Source organism: Miniopterus natalensis, chromosome X (genome assembly GCF_054644295.1).
Source record: "Miniopterus natalensis isolate mMinNat1 chromosome X, mMinNat1.hap1, whole genome shotgun sequence".
NCBI lineage: Eukaryota > Metazoa > Chordata > Mammalia > Chiroptera > Miniopteridae > Miniopterus > Miniopterus natalensis.
The window spans coordinates 81,596,694-81,616,525 of NC_142103.1; the positions used below are offsets into that span (position 1 = coordinate 81,596,694).

The following is a 19,832-nucleotide window of genomic DNA, read 5'->3' on the forward strand; positions in this document are numbered from 1 at the left end:
CGGGGAGGGCGAGGCGCCGCCGCGCCGCGGGGCCCGTGCTTGGAGTAGGCGGGGGGCTGCGCTGCAGAGCCTCCGCCAACTCGGAGGCTCCGGGCGGCGGCGACGTGCGCCCGCTGTTTACGAAGCAAGCCCTGAGGCGCCTTGTGTGGATCCGGGAGGCTCGAGGCACGCGCAGTCCCCGCGGGCTTCCCGTTGCTCGCTCTCTCGAGTGGGCACGTCCCCTGGTCTCCGAGACGGCGGAATCTGACCGCGTGTAGGCCAAAGCCGGGCGAGGCTTAATTTGCTGTTAATGAATCTTTTCCAGAAAGTCCAAGATCTCCTGCTAGAAGCTAGAGGCTGTTGAGTGCCTGAGCGCGAGGACGCGCTCCGCCGGCGTCTAGAAGGGTGGGGGTTGGGGGAATGGAAGAGCGAAAGAAGAGGGGGGTTATGTATATTTAAAAACAAACCTTAAAAAGAACCCAGCACGCTTCAAATAGGTATTCGCTGTGTCTAGACTAGACAGCTCGGGGTTTTAGCTTTCCTTTTCTTTCCTTTTTTTTTTTTTTTTTTGAGACGCTAGGGTAGAGGTAATGGTGTTATGTTCTAGAGCCAGCCTTTTGGAGAATAAGCCTTAAAATGGCCTGGGGGTTAAAAATGGGGAGGAAACGGCCCACCCCTAAAGGTGGTGGGTGGTGAACCCAGACAGACTTGGGTATTTCTAGCCATCTGACACTTCCTGTGGCACTGGAAACGGACACCGCGGGTCGAAATCAATCCTTACGAGGTGTTGGATTCGGTTTTGCCAACAGAATTGCTTGTGTGGAAGGCGTTTTAATTGTTGGCCTTGGAGACTCCTGTACGTGGACATCTGGAGAATACGTTTGCTTCTCGACCCTTCCCACTCCACCCACGACCTGTTATCTGGTCTGGGCTTTGCAGTGTTGGTTTTCGTGTTTATTTTGGGCATGCTTTCACCGCGTGGAGGAAGTAGGGGAGATGTTGATTAATATGCCGTCCAGGTTTAATCTGAGACTGGCCTTCACTGTGCCAGTATACTCCACTGGTAACCTGGTTCGCCTGGGGTAGATAGGGGGATGCGCGGGGTTCGGGCGCCTGGCGCTCGGCGGGCAGATTGGGACTGGGGCTCGGACAGCCCCAGCGCTATCCTTTGAGGCGCTGTCACCAGTAGGTGACTGAGAGTTAATTAGGAAGTGTTCTTCGGATCAATGGGCCGCACAGCTCATTAGCGATTCTCTCCAGTCCTTTGCGAGGCCAGCCTCTGCCTCCCACACAGGCCGAGCCCCGCCGCCCCGGCTGCGGAGAGCGCCGCTGGGAAGTGGGGAGGGGCGGGCATCCAGGGTCGGTGAGGAGGCGAGTATAACTTCGACGGGCGGCGTGTTGCGTGCGGCGCCCGAGGCCCGCGCAAGCCCGCTCTTTCTTCCTGACCTCGGTCGCCTCGACTGTGTCTTTAACTCACTCGCGCTCGCGTCGCTGCCTAGCTGCTCCTCCCCGCCTCCCTCGCCTATCTCTTGTTCTCTAAGCACGACGCCTGTGTGCTCTCCGCCCAGTTTGGGATTAGACAAGATAAAAATAGGACTGCCCAGCGCGCAGAGCTGTGACTGTGCCCCGGCAGCCGGGTTGGCGGGAGCTCGAGGGGCCGGGGCCGGGGCGGACCCGCGGTGCGCTCTGGGCGGCCGGCGCCGATGGGCTTCCCCCTGCATCCCACAGTCTCGGTCACACTCCCTGGGTTCTGTCCGCCGGGAACCGTGCGGGCAGGGGGACCTGGGCAGGGTCTCCGCGCTCTCGCGGGTGTTGTTGGTGTGCCTGTGATAGATCGGTCTAGACAGGCATGCAGGCTCCCTCCCGGCTGAAGGACGGGAAGGGGGGGGCGGGCCGCGGAGGCGGCTGCAGACTCCCGTGAGCAGTTAGTGAGCTAGCCAGCCTGCGGGCCCAGCGAGCAGGGTGGAGGGAAGGCTACGAGGGTTTCTCTTAACCCTTTAAAGGCTGTTGGAAGAATGTAAGGGGGGTGGGCAGGAAGCCTAACAGAAATTCCTGGAGGCAGAGTAGCCCCGGTGGGGAGGGGCAGGAGCCTGGGCCTTAGGCCTAGGGTTTTTCTTTCTCTAATGTTTGCACGCGCACATCCTGGTGCATTGGGCTCGATTCTTCAGAAACCAAACGCAGCTGCTTGATGATCTAGTTTGACCTGGTACTTCTCAGTGGGGGAGATCTGAACACAGTGAGCACCCTCACTTAAGGAACTAAGTTTGGGAGATGCAAATGTAGACCTCAATTTCCCAGAAGAGAACTCTTGTGGGCGATCCAGTGTGGGAAGGTCTGCTCAGAGCTGTAGTTGGCTTGGGCCTCTGACCAAGACTACTGCAGATGGAAGACCTGAGACCGAAATGCCAGGCCACTGTGTACAGGTATGCATTGGAGACAGCAAATAGGTCCTTGAGTTGTCTGTATAGATAGATACACTTTTAACCTGAACTTGTGGGGAGTTAGTATCGGGTATGTGTGGAAGACTGCCTCCAAACAGGAGTTGGACAGTGATGTGTACAAGATCGATCATTTGTATACACATACATGGGGTGGATATTGAATTGGTCAAAAAATTTAATACAACTCTGCAGGCATTGGTCTAGTTCTTTTCAGAGGTTGAAATTGGTGGGTGGGTTACCCTATATATAAATAAATCATTAGTAGCACCCCTGTCTCCTTTCCCCTTCTCTCCCTTTTAGAGTTTGCCGTCTAGGGGATGTTCTAGTTACATTTAAACTGCAAACCCATATTGGTCTGGCCTGAAAATGAACCACACAATAGTCAAGGCAAGAATGTTAGTAGTAGGGAGGTGTATGTGTTAGACAGGAGTGCTCAGATTAAGATGTGTGCCTCGATGACATGTGCTGAGACAAATCAAGATACTTGGGCTCTAGTGCCCACAAGGAACAAGGGATACATAAGAGATAGAGAACTGGACAAGAGAAATGTAAACAGGGATTTACAAATACAGGGATCTATAGCAACATTCTAAGAAAAATTCCAGACTGTTGAGCTGGAAACTGAGGCAGAATTTCTGTGACTTTGGTCTAGAGACAAAAACCCATTTAAAGGTGTGAAGTGAAGAGGGTCACTTGGAAACAGAAAGCATTCATATGCATACATCCATGCTCAGATACACAGACTGAATGACAAATGTAGACTTTTCTGCGGAGTGAGACTGAAGGACAGGGAAGTGTGGGGCACACCACCACTTTCCAACCCTCCTTCACAGGGAAATGTCTTTGGCTAGAAGGGAATGGAAGGCAAAGTGGCCTAGCTAAGGGTGGATGGACCTCAATTACCGAGATTACTTGTGGTTACAGTTTCTTCCCATCTAGGTGGAAGAGAAGGGTATGTGTTAAGCAGGTAGGGGGATTTCCAAGAGATTTTGAGTTCTTGCCTTTGAGTGGATGGAGGGTGGAGGAAAAAGAGTAGTAGCTTTACACTTTGGGTCAGGAGGGAGGAATGGATGTTGCAATGCTCAACTGTTTAAGGTGGTGCAGGGCCCAGTGGACTGATTAAGACAGAACCAAAAGAAGTGCGAAGTTCGGCCTCTGGGAGGAATAAAGGGGAGATATGTTTTCATTTTGGTAAGGTTTTTTGTTTTTTTTCCTGGAGGAGACCATGTGGGGACTGGCCTGCGTAGAGTGGATTAGCAGGCGTCTCTGTGACCCCAGACGCGCACGTAAGCTAGGCTAGGGTTTGGTTTGCCCGCGGCGTCGATTTGCCGCGGTCCCTCTTTGTCTGAGCGCAGCCGGGAATTCCAGCTTTTATTGGGAAGACCGCACTCGGGTGGAGCCCGCGCCGGGTCGGGCAGGGCAGAGGTGGGCCGCGCGGGCTGAGCAAGAGTCTCGAAGGCTGCAGGACAGAGCTCTAGGACAGCCTGGACGGCCCTCTGGAGTGCCGGGAGCCCTGACAATGCCACCTTGGTGGTTTCCTCGAGGGCGCCAGCCGGGCCGGGTGGGGGACCGCGCCTGTCCACTTTGGCCACCGCGCCCCACCCTCCCTGCCAGCCCGAGGCTGAAAGGAGCTCAGATGGCCCTTTGTTAGACCCCAGGGTCACACCGGTGCCCTGGGGGTCGCACAGGGGCGAGAGAGCAGTGCTCTGGGCGAGAAAGGACCCTTTTGCTTGGAGGCTTCCTCTCCGGACCACAAGGTTCGAGCCTGGCCAGACCTCACCCAGCCTTGGGAGGAGAGTACTAGGCCCACCCCGACTGCTTTGCCAATGTGCATGGCCGGCAAGATTCTGTCCGTGCAAAGCCGGCTGTGCTGCTGAGCCCTGGGTGTCAGTGGCCGGCTTGAGAAGCAGCCAGAGCAGAAGTGGATGCTCCCGCCCCCCCGCCCCCCCCCCCCCCCCCCCCCCCCCGTGTGGCCAAGCCACCTTATCGCCAGGATTCCGCCTGGGAAGTCCACCGACTTCTAGACCTACCCGAGGGTTTTCTGTTGTTGTCTCCAGTGTGTTCCTTTGGAAGGGAGATCTGACTTGATGTTGGATGGAAATTAGCGAAGGATTCTTTTCCTCGACATTTCTGTAGAAGGCCCCCCGTTCCTAGCACAAGCTCATCTCTGCCTGCCCCCAATGGAGGGTCTCAGAAACGAGGATCCTCACTCTGTTGATTTTTAGAGCCACATCTCCCCATCCAACAGCACCCCTCATCACCCATGGCGTGGCTCCCCATGGTTAGACTAGTGGGGAAGTCCGCTAGGATAAGATCCTGACAACATAAAATATAATTTGTGATCTAAGAGACAGTTTCCAGTATAATCTCATTATGCACCACAGACTCCCGGTGTTATTTTGTGGAAGGCGGACAATGATCAATTTACATTGACCCGGGGCTGGGCGAGCTTTTAGATGGTAATTGCCATATTGATTTGCATGCAAAAAGGAGACCTGCTAAAATTAAAGACCGGAAGCTAAATTAAACTAAATTTATTGTCTAGGTGCAAACTAGAGGAACTACTGGGGAAGGAGGGTGAGTCAGGTCAGGGTGCCAGGGGCAGAGCAGGTGAGAGGCCCCAGAGTTTCAGGTCACAAATTTGGGAGTGATGTTTGCTTTTGTGGTTTCATAATGTGAGGATGGGACTTGTTTAGGGTGTGGGGACCCAGCGGGGGAAAAAGTTATGAACAGGCACTATTGCATTTGAAGGTACTGGAGCCTTTTCATGCCAGTGGTAACTGCGAGGGGAGGAGAGGTTTATAGCGTTATAGGGGTCTTCCAGCACCATTTCCGGCACTCCTCCCATTTCTATTGTTCTACCCGAGCGAGCGCTCGCAATCGTGTCAGGGATACCCAGAACTCTCCGTGAGAAGAGTTAAAAAAAAATTTTTTTAAAGTAGCCCAATAACCCTTTCTGCCTCATTCCCTCCCCCTCCGCCCTCCTCGAGCATTAGCGCCTTCGGGAAGCGCGTGAGTGTGGGGCGAGTTGCGCGGGCGCCGCGGGCAGGCTTGGACCGTTGGAGGCTGCGGAGTTCCTCCCCGGACTGGACTAAGTCCCTGTCTCAGCCGGACGCGTATGGCTTGGAGAGGCTGCCAGCTCCAGCTGGCCCCAGTGGGGGAGGGGGCGTCTGTCGGGACCTCGGTCACAAGGTGCCAGGGGTGGGGGTCGCCTCCCCTGAGATTGGAAAGGCCTGCCCGGAGCTGCGGGGGGCGGGGAGGGCGGAGGTGGGGAGCTGGAAACCCCGCGCCTATTGCAGACGCTGGAAAGTTTAAAAGTGAGAGCAAGCCACTGGCGGGGAGTCAGGGGAGGCCGGGCCTCGGGGGCGTGTTCCGCTGGCTGTCCGGCTGAGGACCCGGCCCGCCAGCGTCTCCATCGATCCCTCCTTCTCGTAGCCCAAGCCCTTGCCCACCCAGTGATTCCTGGAGCCATTTCTCACACCCGGAGCCTTAGCTTACGGAGGAGCAACTGGTCCTGTGCCCCTGCCGTTGCCAAACCCCACCGAGCTGAGCTGTCTGCTGTGGGTAGTTTCAGGAGCATCTGAAAGCCTGGGGCAGACCTGGAAATTGGGGATGGGGGTAGGGAGGGAATGTTGGGATGAGAAGTTGGGGAAAGGAATGGCTTTTTGTTTTGGGATCCCCAGGAGTCCGGTAGGGCTCAGCTTCTTGCAAGCCACTTCCATCTTAATTCCCTCCCCCACCACACTTGGGTCCCTGGGGTTTTTCCAAAACCCTAGGAATGGTAGGTGTAGGCACTCTTTCCAAAGGGCTTTTGCTCTATCTAGATAACTTGATTTATTGCTTTATGTAGTAAAACTAGGGTGGCAAGCCTCGTTCTAATGCCAGGAATCAGCACTTTCTGCAGAGACCTGAGAGTAGCAACGGACCAACTATCTGCCTATTCTGGGATCCTGGATGGAAGAGAAAGTGGAGCCTTACTGGAGCCCTGGCCTCACACCAAAGTATTCCAGTGTAGGGAGATGAGGTGTGGATGTAGGGGGAATTGTGAAAAAAACTTCAAATGGACCACGGGATTACTGGGTGTAGAAGCAACTGGGTTCCAGGCTCCTTGTTTAAGTTACCTAGGTGTTAAAGGCTATCTTTTTACCCTGAACTTGAGTAACAAGGCCTATGGAAACCTTCTGAACTTTTTGGGGATTTCGAATGGCACAATTAGACCAATAATTGGCTCCTCTCCGCAACTCCAGGACTGAGTTTGACCATGGCCCATTTTTACTAGCTGTGTGACCTTGGGGGCAAGTTATTTATGGCCTCTGAGTCTTGGTAGTTTCTTCATTTGTAAGACTGGGAATAATTATCCACCTTAGGATCAAAGAATACTTTGCACATAGTAGGCCCCGAGGATCAGTGACTTCTTTGAATGACTGGTCATGTTCCTATAGGTTGCTCCTCCAGTCCCCATTCCCTCTGAGACCTGCTGAGGCCATTCTGGGGACCAACGTGCAGGTTAAGTTCCTCTCCCGGGGTTTCCCCAAGGGTATTTCTTCCCGGTTCACCTCCTTGGTTCCTCTCTCCCTTTGTTTACAGTTCTTTGCATTCTGCATTTTAAAGGGTTCCATATGAAAAGACTTGGTTCCCCCTCCTAAGTGGGATCATTATATGGTTAAGAATTGATTCCAGAACTGGTATCTGGGTGCTCTTTGGCGATGTCTTCCCTTCATTCTTTTGGGGGAAGAAACTGCAGTGGCTGGAGGGGAGAGACCTGGTTGGAAGAGGTGAGAGGGGGGTGACCTGCTGCAGAAGCCAGAGGTGCTGTGGTTTGTTTGATAGGGATTAAGTCCGGATGTTATGAGGGCTCAGTGTGGTTTTCAATAAAGTCTGCCAGGGATTGCTTCTTTTATATCGATATGTATTTAAAAAAATTACTAGCATGAGAAGAAAACCAGACCTGTATGGATCCAGGCCGGTAGTATGCTACTGTGATCAGGTTTCCTACTCGACTCCCAGAGGGGAAGTCAGCGTTTGATTGAAGCTACACTTGGTTCTTGACTCTCAGGGGATGCCTGCTCTGAAACAGGAGCCCTCCCTTTCTCTCCTCCCCCCTCCTCCTCCCTCTTTTTCCCTTCTTCCCCTAAAAGCCTTTGTGCTGAAAGAGCTTCAGTAGGCATGAATCCCTGGTCCCTCTCTAAAGAATGCCTTCCAGCCTTTGCTGACATTGTTTCGTGAACAGTAGGTTTTACCAGGCCAGCAGTTTTGCCCCCATCTTAGCTCACTATTTTAGAGGTGTAGCGTATGGCCAGGATGCACCTAACAGCAATGATTTCCACAGTGGGTAGCCAGGGCTTTGCCTGTCATCCGAAGACACCTTAACCTTTGCCCTAGGTGTACCCCCAGAGAGGGTGAAAGTGGGGAGAGCAGGGCAGGGAGTTGCTGAGGATCAGTGTGGGGCGAATCAGAGTATGCGTGTTCCAGCTCTGGATGTAAAACTTGATTTAATTGGAGAAACTCTTAGGCATTTAACAGTTCTGTACAAATGCAAACTTGAAATAGCTCTAGGCTTAGGTTATTTAGGAAAGAATAAATGAAGTATAGAAATGTCCAAACTATGTAAATCCTCTAGTTGTCTGCCCTCCTATAAACACATGACAAGTGCCAAGGCATTGCCAGTCAAAATACCCGTGGAGCAAGCAACCTCCACCCTTTGTATTTATTATTTTATTAACAGCATTTTACACAGCATTTAACAAGCACAGCCTGCCTGCTTTGCACTCCCAGCAGACGAAGGGGTGGAAAACAGCTGGGGGTGGGGAGGAGTGGTCTCTAGGAGAGACTTCTAGCTGGAGAGAAAGCTCTTCAGATGAGAAAGGAAAAGTAGCATTTGGGGTTGGTTTCTGCTGGCTCCAAAAAGAAGACAAAAGTAATGCTTTGGAGGAAGACCATCCCATCCCTTCTTCCTTCTCGGGAGGACAGTTGTGCAGATGTGTTATGTCTGGTCTCTGCTTCAATATTAGAAGGTGAAACTGAATTCGTTTTATCATACTTTGCCCATCGGTTATTGGTAATTTTCAAAGAATAAGTATTTGTCTGCTATCGTTATTCTATATCCTGGTGGAAAGTTTATAACGAAAAGTAATGCCTTTCTTAAGTCATAAAATGAGCCTTGTATGATTATTTAATTAAAATCTATTTAAGGACCGATTAGGCGTGTAATTTGCGCTAATAATGACGATTATGGAAATGTTCGACTTAACCAAAAATCATAAAGGAGACGTTTTGATCAGTGGGGCGACCAGTAAGTATTCAGGGAGTTGGACAATTTCTGAAACACAAAGAGCTGCGGAAAGCACAGAACTGCCTGGCCCCTGTAACAAGCAATAGAGCTGTAGGCCTCCTTGCCCAGATCCCAAGCATGGCCCAGGCAGGCTAGCCCAGGCTTTGCTGATCATGGAAACCAACCCTGGGAGCCTGAACAACCTTTATTCCCAACTGCGGAACTGTGGGGGAAGAATGGTTCCCCAAGCCACCAGGAGGAGAAAACTCTAGGAGCAGACTGATAAACCACACTAAAACCTTGGCGAAATGGCTGTGCTCTTTTGCTTTGACAATCTGGCAGCAACAAACGCTTGCTGCCTTGGCTAGCCTTGGCTGGAGCCCGGAGGGGTGGGGAGGAGGGGGGGGTCCCTTGTTCCGGAGAAACCTGCCAGCTGCTGGGCTTGGTGCGAAGGCCGTGAAGGCAGACACAATGCTGCTGTTGTTGGTTTGATCTCGAACTGTGGATTGTTAGTCTGGCTTTAACTATGTGGTAAGGGGGGAATGTGAAGGCTGTTTACAGCGAGTGCAAATAATGTGACAGCTGTTGGTGCACGAGCAGCGCTGTGCCTCCTCGGCACTTACACAAAGCGCACACTATGCAGCCCACAGAGGTGGCCGCCACTTTCTGGCCAGTGTCCTCAGATGAGAGAAAGCTCAGCAGCAGCACCCGCCCCTGACATACACCTCTCTGGCTCCCAGGATTGGGATGGTGGAGGTGCAGAATGTTTTGTGTGTTGTGGTTTAGGGAACTTGTTAGAAAGAGGTGGCCGGAGAAGGTCCACAGGGTCATGAGTGTCCCTCTCTGGAGGGGTTTGGCCAGGATCTGTGGATCTGGGTCCTTAGCCATTTACGACAGGATTTTTAAGATTTTGGGAAACTAACTTTCAGCCCTTAGCAAGCTTGTTGGAAAGAATGTATTATTAACTGAAGGCTTTCTGGAAACTGCAAAGCTCTGAAGGCTGCTGTTCCCTCTTCTAAAATGACTCCATTATTCAGACAAGTTAGAGAGATAGGCAGGCGCTTTGTGTGTGCTCCGCACTCCGCACGGTGTCCTGCATTGGAAATCCAAGTGTGTAGGTTCGGGACTCAAAGAGGGGAGGGTGTATCTGGGTGGAAGAGGTGCAGCTTGGGTTCTGATTACCCGCATCCCTTAACCTTCTCTCCCAAGCCTGCCCATTTTCAAGAGCGCATTTGCCTTCAGCTGCAGGACGAAGAGGTGCAGTCCTGTGGTCTTCCCACAGCGCCACCCACTCTGAATTAATCAGCTGGAGGCCCATAGCCACAGGCCTTCTGAGTTCCTGGTCCCCCCTAGGCAGGCACTTGGCAGGGGACACCAGGGTGGGAGGGACAACAGTTGGTGGCAGCAGTCACCAATTTGGCCAGTCCTGGGAATTCATGGATGGCCAGGAAAGTGGGTTTGCCTCTGGGCTGTCCTTGGGCAAGCTGGGTGTAAAAATCACCCCCCCCCACCCCCCGTATTCCAAGGTTGAAGTCTTCTCAGCCCTGGCCCCTAGGGTTTGGAGAAGGATCATTTAGAGCTGACTTTACACTCTACATCGTGCCCTTTTCTGTGTGACTTTGCTTGGTCCCTGGGTGTACGGCCTATAGGATGTCTGCAAATCGAATTCACCCCACCCCGACAGGTCTCCTCTCTCTGAGTTTTAATGTGGACTTCTACATTTAGTTGGGTTCCCTACTGGGGAGCTGGGAGATGCTTCTGGAGTGATACATGAACTTCGGTGCCAGTTCTATAAATTGGTCTCTTTTTATGACGTGTGCCATTTTCTGTAGGAATGTTGCTTGCAAAACGAGTTTCGCCTTGGAGGAAAGGCGGAAAGATAAACAAGCTTGCAACGCCAAAACACTGGCAGTCTTTCCCTCCTTCCAGCTCTCTTAAAGCAGCCGGGCTGTATTTCCAGGATTAGACTCCGTGCTTGTGAGGAGGGACTCTGGTTGGCTTTTTTTTTTCCCCCAAGCAAATGCAAATTAGAGAAAAATAATTTTCTTTCAACGATATGCAATGTATTAGTCACTTGTTATCGTGCTCCGAGGCAGGCCTCATTTGCGCGTCTGCCAGCTCGCTCACATCTGCTCGGCGCTGTTCGGGGCATTTTAACCTTGGCAGTGTCGTGTCTAGTCCCACGGATCAAGGAGGAGTAATTAAGCTCTGAACAGCTACAAAAATTCACGGGCCCCCATCTATGCCACACTTGTTCCACAGCTTTGTTTGGGATGTTCCGAGTTCCAAGACTGAGTAGCAGACATGGGGTTCCCATTGTTCCTTGTAAAGAAAGTGGGCGCCCCTCTCCTCCTCTGACCCTCATCCCTAGCCTTCCCAGGACCCCCAGGCGGCACACAATCAGCAAGGAACGCGGGTGCAGACCACAGGACCCTGTGTTTTATGCATCTTTTATTCATAAAAAGTTCCTTTGTGCTTCCTGTGTGTACTAATGATAGCTGTTGTTAATAGCCTTATGGTATAGTTTGTTCCTTTTGGGGGGAGGGAGCATTAAGTGTGCTTTATTTCTGCAAAGTCTTGGTGGAGACTACAGTGCATTGACACCCCCTGTGGAGTTGTATGAATCGTTTATTCTGGATATGCCCCTAGGTTGTATAAATGCCAAGTGGGAACCCAGCTCTGTAGAGACTAGACAGAAGGGGGTATGGGGTTTTTTGGGGGGGCGGCGGTAGGGGTGATTAATTGTGCTCAACCTAGGTTTCCTTTCCAGGCCTCCTCCTGTTGGAGAGGGACATCAGCTTCCAAATGTCCCCCCCTTCCCCTTGCATACAAACGTGGTTCTGTGGGCCACAACCATGAAAGAAAGTGAAAGGAACAAAAAGCCAAGCAGTGGCCTGGACGGCAGCAGTGGGGAAGGGGAAGTGTCCAACATTGGTCCCTTGAGCTGACCCGGGGCCTGGGTGAGGGGGATGATGCATGGCTGCCAGCCTCAGTTGGGCAGCAACTCTCCTGGTCATCCTGCTGGTCCTCACTCACCCTCTCGTCTTTACACTTGGCTACACTTGGCTTGCATCTTGGGGAGAGGGGTCTGCGGAGGCAACAGTCCCTTCTGGTCAGAAGGGAGCCTAGGATGATGGTTGGGGTCTGCAGTGACCATTCTTGGGGGGGGGGGCTCTGCTGGCAGCACGCCCTGGTTTCTCTGTGTGCCCACCTAAAGTTGTTTATTGTCAGATTCGGTGTCTGGGAAAGGACGAACATCGAGGACTTGGGAAGGGAGGGTGCGGGGTGAGGGGTTAGGTTAACCCAGGTCAGGGGATTTGGGAGTGACCAGGCAGGGTCCCATCCTGGGAGTGGGTGTGCGGGGTGAGTGGGTGTGCCGAGAAACCTCGAGGAGGGTCGGATTAACCCTGAGCCGCCGGGTGTGTGTGTGTGTGTGTGTGTGTGTGTGTGTGTGTGTGTGAGAGAGAGAGAGAGAGAGAGAGAGAGAGAGAGAGAGAGAGAGAACCCTTTTGTTGCCGACTGATCCGAGCTCTGGGCTGAGTCGGGGGAGGGTGCACCCCTCTTGCTCTGCGGGCCACCACTGCCGCTGCGGAGGGCCAAGTTCACTCCGGACCAACCCTAGTGGCTCTCTCCTGACCCACTGGCCCTAGGAGGAGGCAGGGAAGGTTCTTGGTTGCTCGAAAAGATCCCGTCCTCCTCTCCTCCCCCTACCCCTTGCTCCACAGCTCAGTCTATTACTAATGCAAAACTTGGGGCGTGGGTGGGGAGGCCCCCCCAGGCAATCGCCACGGCTTGGAGTGTGCCAGGAGTCAGCGCCTGGGCAGGCTGGATCACTCCTCTCCCCCCACCCTCATGGAGGGCAGGAGGGCCGACCTCCCTCAGCCACAGCCCTAGAAACCTGAGGCCCGACCTTGGGGGACAGCCTTGGGGTCCTCAGCTCCCTCCTGCGATGCACACCCAGGAAAGCAGCCCAGGAGGACCCGCCCCAACACTGCACATCCGGGAGAGCTTTTCCCTCTCATCTCCCACCCCCACAGAGCCCCTCCATCCTAAAATAGGAACTTCACCCCCCCTCCCCTTCTTTGACACCAGTAGAGAAGTGCCGCTGTGTGTGACTCAGCCTGCACTTGGAACTGCCCCAGGAAGGGCTCCCTCGTGGTTAGCTTCAGCTTCGGTGAAATCCTCACAACTCTGCTGAAGGTCACCCCTCCCTGGCCTGGTCCCCTCTGTGTCCCTGCCTCAGCCTTCCCAGTGCCACAAAGTAACTATGCTGAGATTTTGGGGTTGTTACACAGTACGTTTAGTGGAGTCAGATGCTGTTTAATGGGGTTAAATGTGTCCTGTACCAGCTATTGCCAGGCAAAACTCAAGTCCATAGTGCAGTTTAATCCTCTGGAAAACATGGTGCCAAATATTTACAGATGAGGGGACCAAGGTTGAAGAGGTTGAGCCACCTGCCCAGAGACACACCGTGCGTGGGAGGGTGTGGTAACCATGTTCTGACTTGTTCTCCAGAGAACCAGCCACGTATGAGGGAGACCCCTTCCCACTGCACACACTGGCTGGGATCCCTGCTCAGCCTTCTTGGTTACTAACTAGATAACTGCTTGATGGGGGCTAGTGGTGCCTAGCGAAGGAGACCCTAAGGAAAGGGGCACCATTAGTGCTTGTGTGAAGCGTGGGAGTTGAGATGGTTTGGTGGTGATGCTTTCCATTTTGTCTGTGCCACTTGACAAGCGTGATATGCAGACTTTAACTGATCGGCACCTCAAGGGCGGAGGCAGTGGAAAGTGGCCTGGTGCCAGGAGGAGCCAGGGTGGAGAGAAAGGACAGGTGCCAGCAGTGGCCTGGCGCTGCCTTCCCTCCCTTCTCTCATCCCAGCCTCTCGGGGCCACTGCTCCCTCGTTTTCAGCCTGCTCTTTGTTTTCTGTTAGGGCAACTCACCTTTAAAGAAAAAAGAAATGTTCTCTCCTTTTCCTCAGTCCATAATGGTGTCCTTATGGCAGAAATAAGTGGAATGGTTGGTGGTGGTGGGTGCTGCTTGAGGCCCATGTGCCTCCTTATGTCTTTTGACAGAGGGCAGAAGTACACCTTCTCAGGGTGATAGCTCCTAATCTTGGTCCCTCTGACCTCTTTCTGCCAATCACGCCCTTCTCCCCAGTGTCCAGGCCAAGTTCAGATACTAATCATAGCTCTTGGCTTCCAGAGCAGATGACTGCCTAAGTCTGTTGAGGGAGACCCAAGCTCTCCTGTGCTTTCAATTACGGCCAAACTGAGAGTTGGAGACCCCTCCGTGTGTGTCTGCGTTTTGCCAGCCAGGTCTCTCCCCGGAACTGTTGTTCCGGCAAGCAGCCACTGTAATTCCCGTCTGTTCTTTAGAAACCAGACACTCCTCAGTCTCCCGGTCTGACCTCTTCTTTCGACCATCTTCCCTCTTCATCCCTGTCCTGCATCCTTGCCCCCTTTTCTCCACTACTGGAAAAAAGGGTTAAACCCCAGAGCCTGGGTGTAGCTCAGCAGCTCACACTGCGAACAGGTTGGTGCTTGTAAAGTGCTTTTCATGAGTGACTTCACACATCTTGGCACTTCTAGAAGCATAGCCTGCCTGTGGAAGAACGGGGGAGTGTTGAGAAATAAGGGCAAACGAGCTTCTTATATATAGCAGCAAAGTGCCTGTCCTGTTTGTCATCCAAATCACATCATTGTCTTCTCCATCGTGTCCCACGGCCAAAGGTCAGCGAAGCCAGTTTTGAAACATTTCCCTTTAGAGGTAAAAAGTAAAATAAAATAAAAGTCCCACCTATTTCAACAGCCCCTTCTGGAGTGGAGTGGGTGAGTCGCTGGATCTCTGCCTCTCAGTCTCTTTGGGTTTCTTACCCTCACTGTCTTCTTAGTAATACATCCCAGAGAGATGGGGAAGGGAGTTTCTGTTCTTCGGTAATTGTGAAGTGTACACAGTGTGGCCTTTACCGAGGATGTTCCTGCCTGGGAGTTGGGCTGCTCTTGTTTGTCACCCTGGAGAAGGGCCTTGTGCCAGGCAAGCCCTTTCCACTGAGCTCCATCTCTGGCCAGGAACCTGAAGAGTTAAGTCTTTAGCTTGTTGCAATGAAATTATGGCTGGCAGTGGCGCCGCTGTTTGTTCAACAGACCTCCACTTTTAAACAGTTCACAAAAAGTTCATGGGGCAGCTAAAGATTATAAGTGTGTGTGTGTGTGTGTGTGTGTGTGTGTGTGTGTGTAGTCAGCAGGATCCTACAATATACTCCTCCCCACCCCCCCACCCCCGTTTTGCTTCTTCGTGTTCATCCCTGCCACCCCCACCCTCAAACACACACACAAATGACACTGAATCATGGGTACTCTGGGCCTCAACACTCCATCTGACCCTGAGCATGTGAGAACACTTCATTCTGATGCCCGGTGTCGTTTATCTGTGCAGCATTAATATTGAAAACCCCACAGGACAAACCCTGGAAAGGGGGAGAAGCTTTGAAAGCACCCAGTGCTTCCAGATATCTCTAAACTACATTCACCTTTCCACTAAGTCCAGGCTGTCCTTTGTAATGAAAAGCCCTTTCAAAAGAAGGGAACTCTGGAGGATGATTGAGGCAGCATCCTTCTTTCCTCTTCAGTCAGGTGTTGGGAGGTCCTTGTCACCAAGTGACTACTAAAGGAGGTGTGTAGGAAGTGGCTTGTTGAAGACTGGGACACTGGGAGATTGAGGTTTCGTAGACACACACTTTCTTCCCTCATTCTTTTCTTAGGGGTTGGATTCAGTGACCCTTTCGCTCCTTATGTCATTTCTGCATTTCAGCTTGGCACACAGTGAGGGGGTGGCATGGTATGGTCCCACTGCTTCAGCCAGTGACCAAGGACACTTGCACCGAGGAATGTTGCTCCACCTTCTACATTAGGCCATTCAGAATGTCTTCCTTTTGTTAAAGGAGCCACAGGGGTTAAGGAGGGAACCCTCCTGTGACTGTGTCTTGTGGTTGGCCAGCACTAGTGGTGCCCCCTCTCCCAACTCGATTTGTATATTTGGAATATGGGCGAAAAGCCCATGAGCTTCCACAGAACCTTCCTCAACACCTGAGTCCATCTTTCTTGGAGGGGTGCAAGGGGTGCCGTGGCTCACGCTTTGGAAACACCCCACCCTGTCTGAAGAAAGATGCTTCCTGGAAAAATAGCTCCTTCAGAATCCCACCAGACCTGCCCGTTCTGCAGATGTCTGCCTCTTCTTTTCTTCTCTAGCTTCATGTGGAGCTCTGACTGTTCGAGGTGTGTCTGTACCTGTGGCTCTTGATTAACAGACAGTGTTCTATGTCTAGGGGCCGATGGGGGATGCTGGTGGACAAAAGGCATAGTTAGGACAAAGAAATGCCCAAGGACAGCCTGGCTTTTGGATTCAGGTCTCCCAGGTGCTCCCCACCCCCACCTCACCCTCTGCAACTCTCTGAAAAAGATTCCCCGACCTGGCGCCTCCATCCCAGGCGACCCGGCAGGCTCCGTTTGCTAAAGTGTAAAGAAACGAGCATTTGCATATTTTTTCCTGCTAACAAAGGAAATGTGTCGTCTTAGGGAACATTTGGGCTTTCGGAAACTGTGTGGGTGGGTGTGTGAGGGAGAAGGAGAAAGAAAAGTTCCCCTGATAATCTGCACGTCAAGGATTTCACACTCAAGTTTGGGACGAGGGTAAAGATGCTGTGTCCAGTCCAGACAAGGGAGCTGGCGATGTGATTGTGATCAGGGAATTGCCCAGGGCCATCGGTCCCAGGCATTAAAGGCTCCCCTACTTATTAACCCAGCATTTAACAGCAGGATATGGGCTGAAGCGCAGTCAAAAGAAACGGCTCAACCTCCAAAGAGCAATTAAAATCCTGCACGAGGATAAATCACGAGCCGTGATAATCCTGTTAATAAAATGCAGCTTGTCCTGACCCTTCACTCATGCAGCAAACTAGAATGTGACGTGGGTGGGGGTGGTGGGCAGAGAAGGTAAGGAAGTAGGGGTGGGGAGAGGTGCTCTCCCCTCCTCTGTCTGTCAGCCTCCCCCTTCCAGTAGGTGGAAAATGGGTGGCTTTTGGCTGCTCCTAGTGTGCCAGCGGCTTGCAGCCCAGCAGCCTGGGCTGCTAAGACTTCTGCGCTCGTTAATGATTTCTGTCCCCAGTGAGCAGGCGTCATTGAATTACTCAGCTGCCTCCCTCTGCAGCTCCCAGGCCAAATCACCCGGGTTTGGTGCTTAATCTAATCTAGGGTTGGGGTGGAGTGGATCACCAGCCCACCAACTCTTTTTTAACCCTCAAATTGTAAGTTGCACACACCACAGCCCAGGAAACTCATGGTGGTGTGGGCCACAGCTGACTATTGTGCCTTCCACCTGCCCTGATCCTTTCAGCCCCAAGAAGAATCAGTGCTTGGCTACCTGGGCTCCAGCACTCTTCCTTCAGAATGTGTTCTCCAAAGGCTGGCAAGGGGGGGGGAGAGCAGCCAGGGGGCAGGGGTAGGGCCTATACGTTGGATGGTGTGGAAGTAGCGCTTTAACCCTCTCCCCTCCCCGGACCTTCGGGTCAGGTGTGTGCCTACACTCCTGCCATCTGTAGAACACCCAGCACAATCCGCCTTCTTGAGTCTGCATTATGTACGGATTGCCTAGAAAGAGGGCTTCTCTCGTTTCCTGTTTGGCTCTTTATTCAACCTCCTGGGATTTTGTTTTGTTTTGTTTTTTTTTAAACAGACTAGACGCTTGAAGAAAAGCTGCCATCCAAGAAGACGACATGCTTTCAGCAACCCCCCTGTATGGGAACGTTCACAGCTGGATGAACAGCGAAAGGGTCCGCATGTGTGGGATCAACGAAGACAGGTGAGTGTGCCTGTCTGGCGGAGGTCCCGGGGAAAGCGCGCGGGTCTCTCGTCCCCCCTGCCCCTGAGCAGAACTGAGGCCCCCCTCACTTTCTCACAGTGAGAGTGGGCCCTAAAGGGGTGGAGGAGAAAGATCTGCTTCACCGGCGGCCCTTGATTTACAGTTTTAACAGGCAACCTAGCTCAGCGAAGCATTGCCGCCCTTTAAAAGATTAGCCCCTAAAGCGGCCTTTCAGTGCACTTTCGTCCTTAATTTATTATTTCATATTTATGAAGGAGAATTAATCCCAGACTATATGCTGCTTTAACTCTAAATGTCAGGAGTGCGGACCCAGGTGGATCAGCATTCGATGTGCTTTTAAAACAAATAGTTTGCTCAGTAATAACTGGGGAGATAGCCACCCTTTGCTTCATTTAAGGCCAGGGTTTCTAGGTGTCCTGTGCCGCCCATTCTTTGAGGCCATTGGCTTCTGGTTTCAGTCACCTGACAGCTCTGTTATGCTTCCTAATCAGTAATTTTGGGGTGTGGGGTAGAGGCATCTAAGCAGTAGATGATTAAAGCTGGTTTTCAGAGTAATGATGAAACTTTCCTCTGCTGTTTGTCAGCAGTTTTATCCTGGGGATTTGGAAGTTGGCACCAGGCGCCTTCTTTATCGATGCTCTCTGATAACAAGTCCCAGGGCAGCCGCAGCAGCCTGGCACAGATGTGCGGCTTCCTCTGGAGCCTGGAGAGGCTGACATTTGTATGATATTAGTGTTTATCCCTCATCGTTTTGATAAAGGCAATCAAATATGGCTTCATTATCACCAAGGAAACCAGTTTTGGAGGACATGGTACCTAATTTTGGGGAAAAGTTTCGAAAGCCTGCCCTTGTGGTAACGCGGAAGTGGTTGACGTAGCCAGCCAGTACACTCCAACCTTTTGTCCCCTGCTTTGGTCTTTGACCATTGTATTACTCAATGGCTGTCCTCAGGTAGAGCTTATAAGGGCCGTCTAGGACAGCAGAGCCCAGATTGGCCTACTTGGCATCTCTGGAGAAAAGACTGTGCTGGAGGAATGGTTGTGCTTAATTTCAGGCTTACCCATCTCAGGGTCATGTTTGTGATCTCATGTCCCTGTTGCCCTGCCTTTGTTTTTGCCAGTCCAGTTAAATCACCATTTGGGGACAACTTTCAATATGGGCCATTGAGGAGGAATCTTTTTTTTTTTTTTTTTTTTTAGGAGCAGTTGAAAAAATTGAGTTATTAGAAACTGGTCTTTTCTGGGGGTGATCTATGAAAGATAGATTAAGTGAGGAATGCTTTCATGAAGTTGGTGTGTCCTTTTAAATAGGAAAATTCCTGTAAATGATGGTGACGCTTCAAAGGCCAGACTGGAACTAAGGGAAGAAAATCCCTTGAACCACAACGTGGTAAGAGATGAATGGCTTCTGTTGATGTGCTATCTGAGTCTCAGTGATCTGTAATCAATCGTGCATTAATTTGCATACCATTAAAGGGCTTGGGGGGTGGGGTGGAGCCGGGTGTTTCAGGGCAGGGCTAAGTAGAAAGCCTCTGTCTGCTGCAGGAATAGGCCCTCACTTAAGCTCTTCCCATCTCACGTCCTTGGCCGAGCCCTCCTCTCAGCAGGCTTGCCATTTATGTCTGCGTCCCCTAGTGACTGGTGGGAAATGTGCTGCCTTTTCTTCGCTAAGCTACATGCCACTTCAATGGTCCCAGTTGGATAAATTTCCAGCCTCCAAGTAGATCCTTAGGGTTTACCTTTCCAGTAAAATATGAAACACAGAACCTTCTTCAGACACCAGGGAGAGGAAGTCAAAAGATGCAACCACAGTTTGACCCATGACCTCTTTATTGATTTAGAAATGAGACATCTAAAGTCCTCCATTCTTCCCGTCCCACTGAAGATTGTTTCTTGTTATGTTAAATAACATCCAGGAAAAATCCAGTGAACTCGGCCCCCAACCCAACAGGCCTAGGGAGGGTTAGTGTGAGTTCTGGACCCTGTGAAGGTGGTACAGAATGTAGTGGAGTTGGTATGTCTCAGTTGCAGCAGTTTGGTGGTTTTTTTTGCTGAGAAGGTGAATTTCCCAGAGTTAATAGATGAGTAAATTAATGTATGGGCTTCAAATCTAAAGGGATCAACGTTTTCTGGGCTTTTGGGATACTAGTTGAACTGACAGCAAAGGGTTTTGGATGAAGGGAGAAGGGCGCCAGAGACCCTGTGAATCCTTTCCTTTTTAACCCTTTCTGATCAGATGTTGAGGCATCTGATGTCATTA

General features: G+C 51.8%; 1 protein-coding gene across 5 annotated transcripts in view; it reads left to right on the forward strand.

Annotated features, from left to right (window-relative positions):
* BCOR (BCL6 corepressor) overlaps nucleotides 1-19,832 on the forward strand; it is an 83,848-nt gene that overhangs the window by 41,836 nt on the left and 22,180 nt on the right. For all 5 annotated transcript variants that reach the window (XM_087813567.1, XM_087813566.1, XM_087813569.1 and 2 more), the window contains exons 2-3: nucleotides 17,426-17,551; nucleotides 18,884-18,962. In XM_087813567.1, the coding sequence (XP_087669693.1) occupies nucleotides 17,466-17,551; nucleotides 18,884-18,962 (165 nt within the window). In that variant the 5' untranslated portion in view covers nucleotides 17,426-17,465. The remainder of the gene's footprint in view (nucleotides 1-17,425; nucleotides 17,552-18,883; nucleotides 18,963-19,832) is intronic.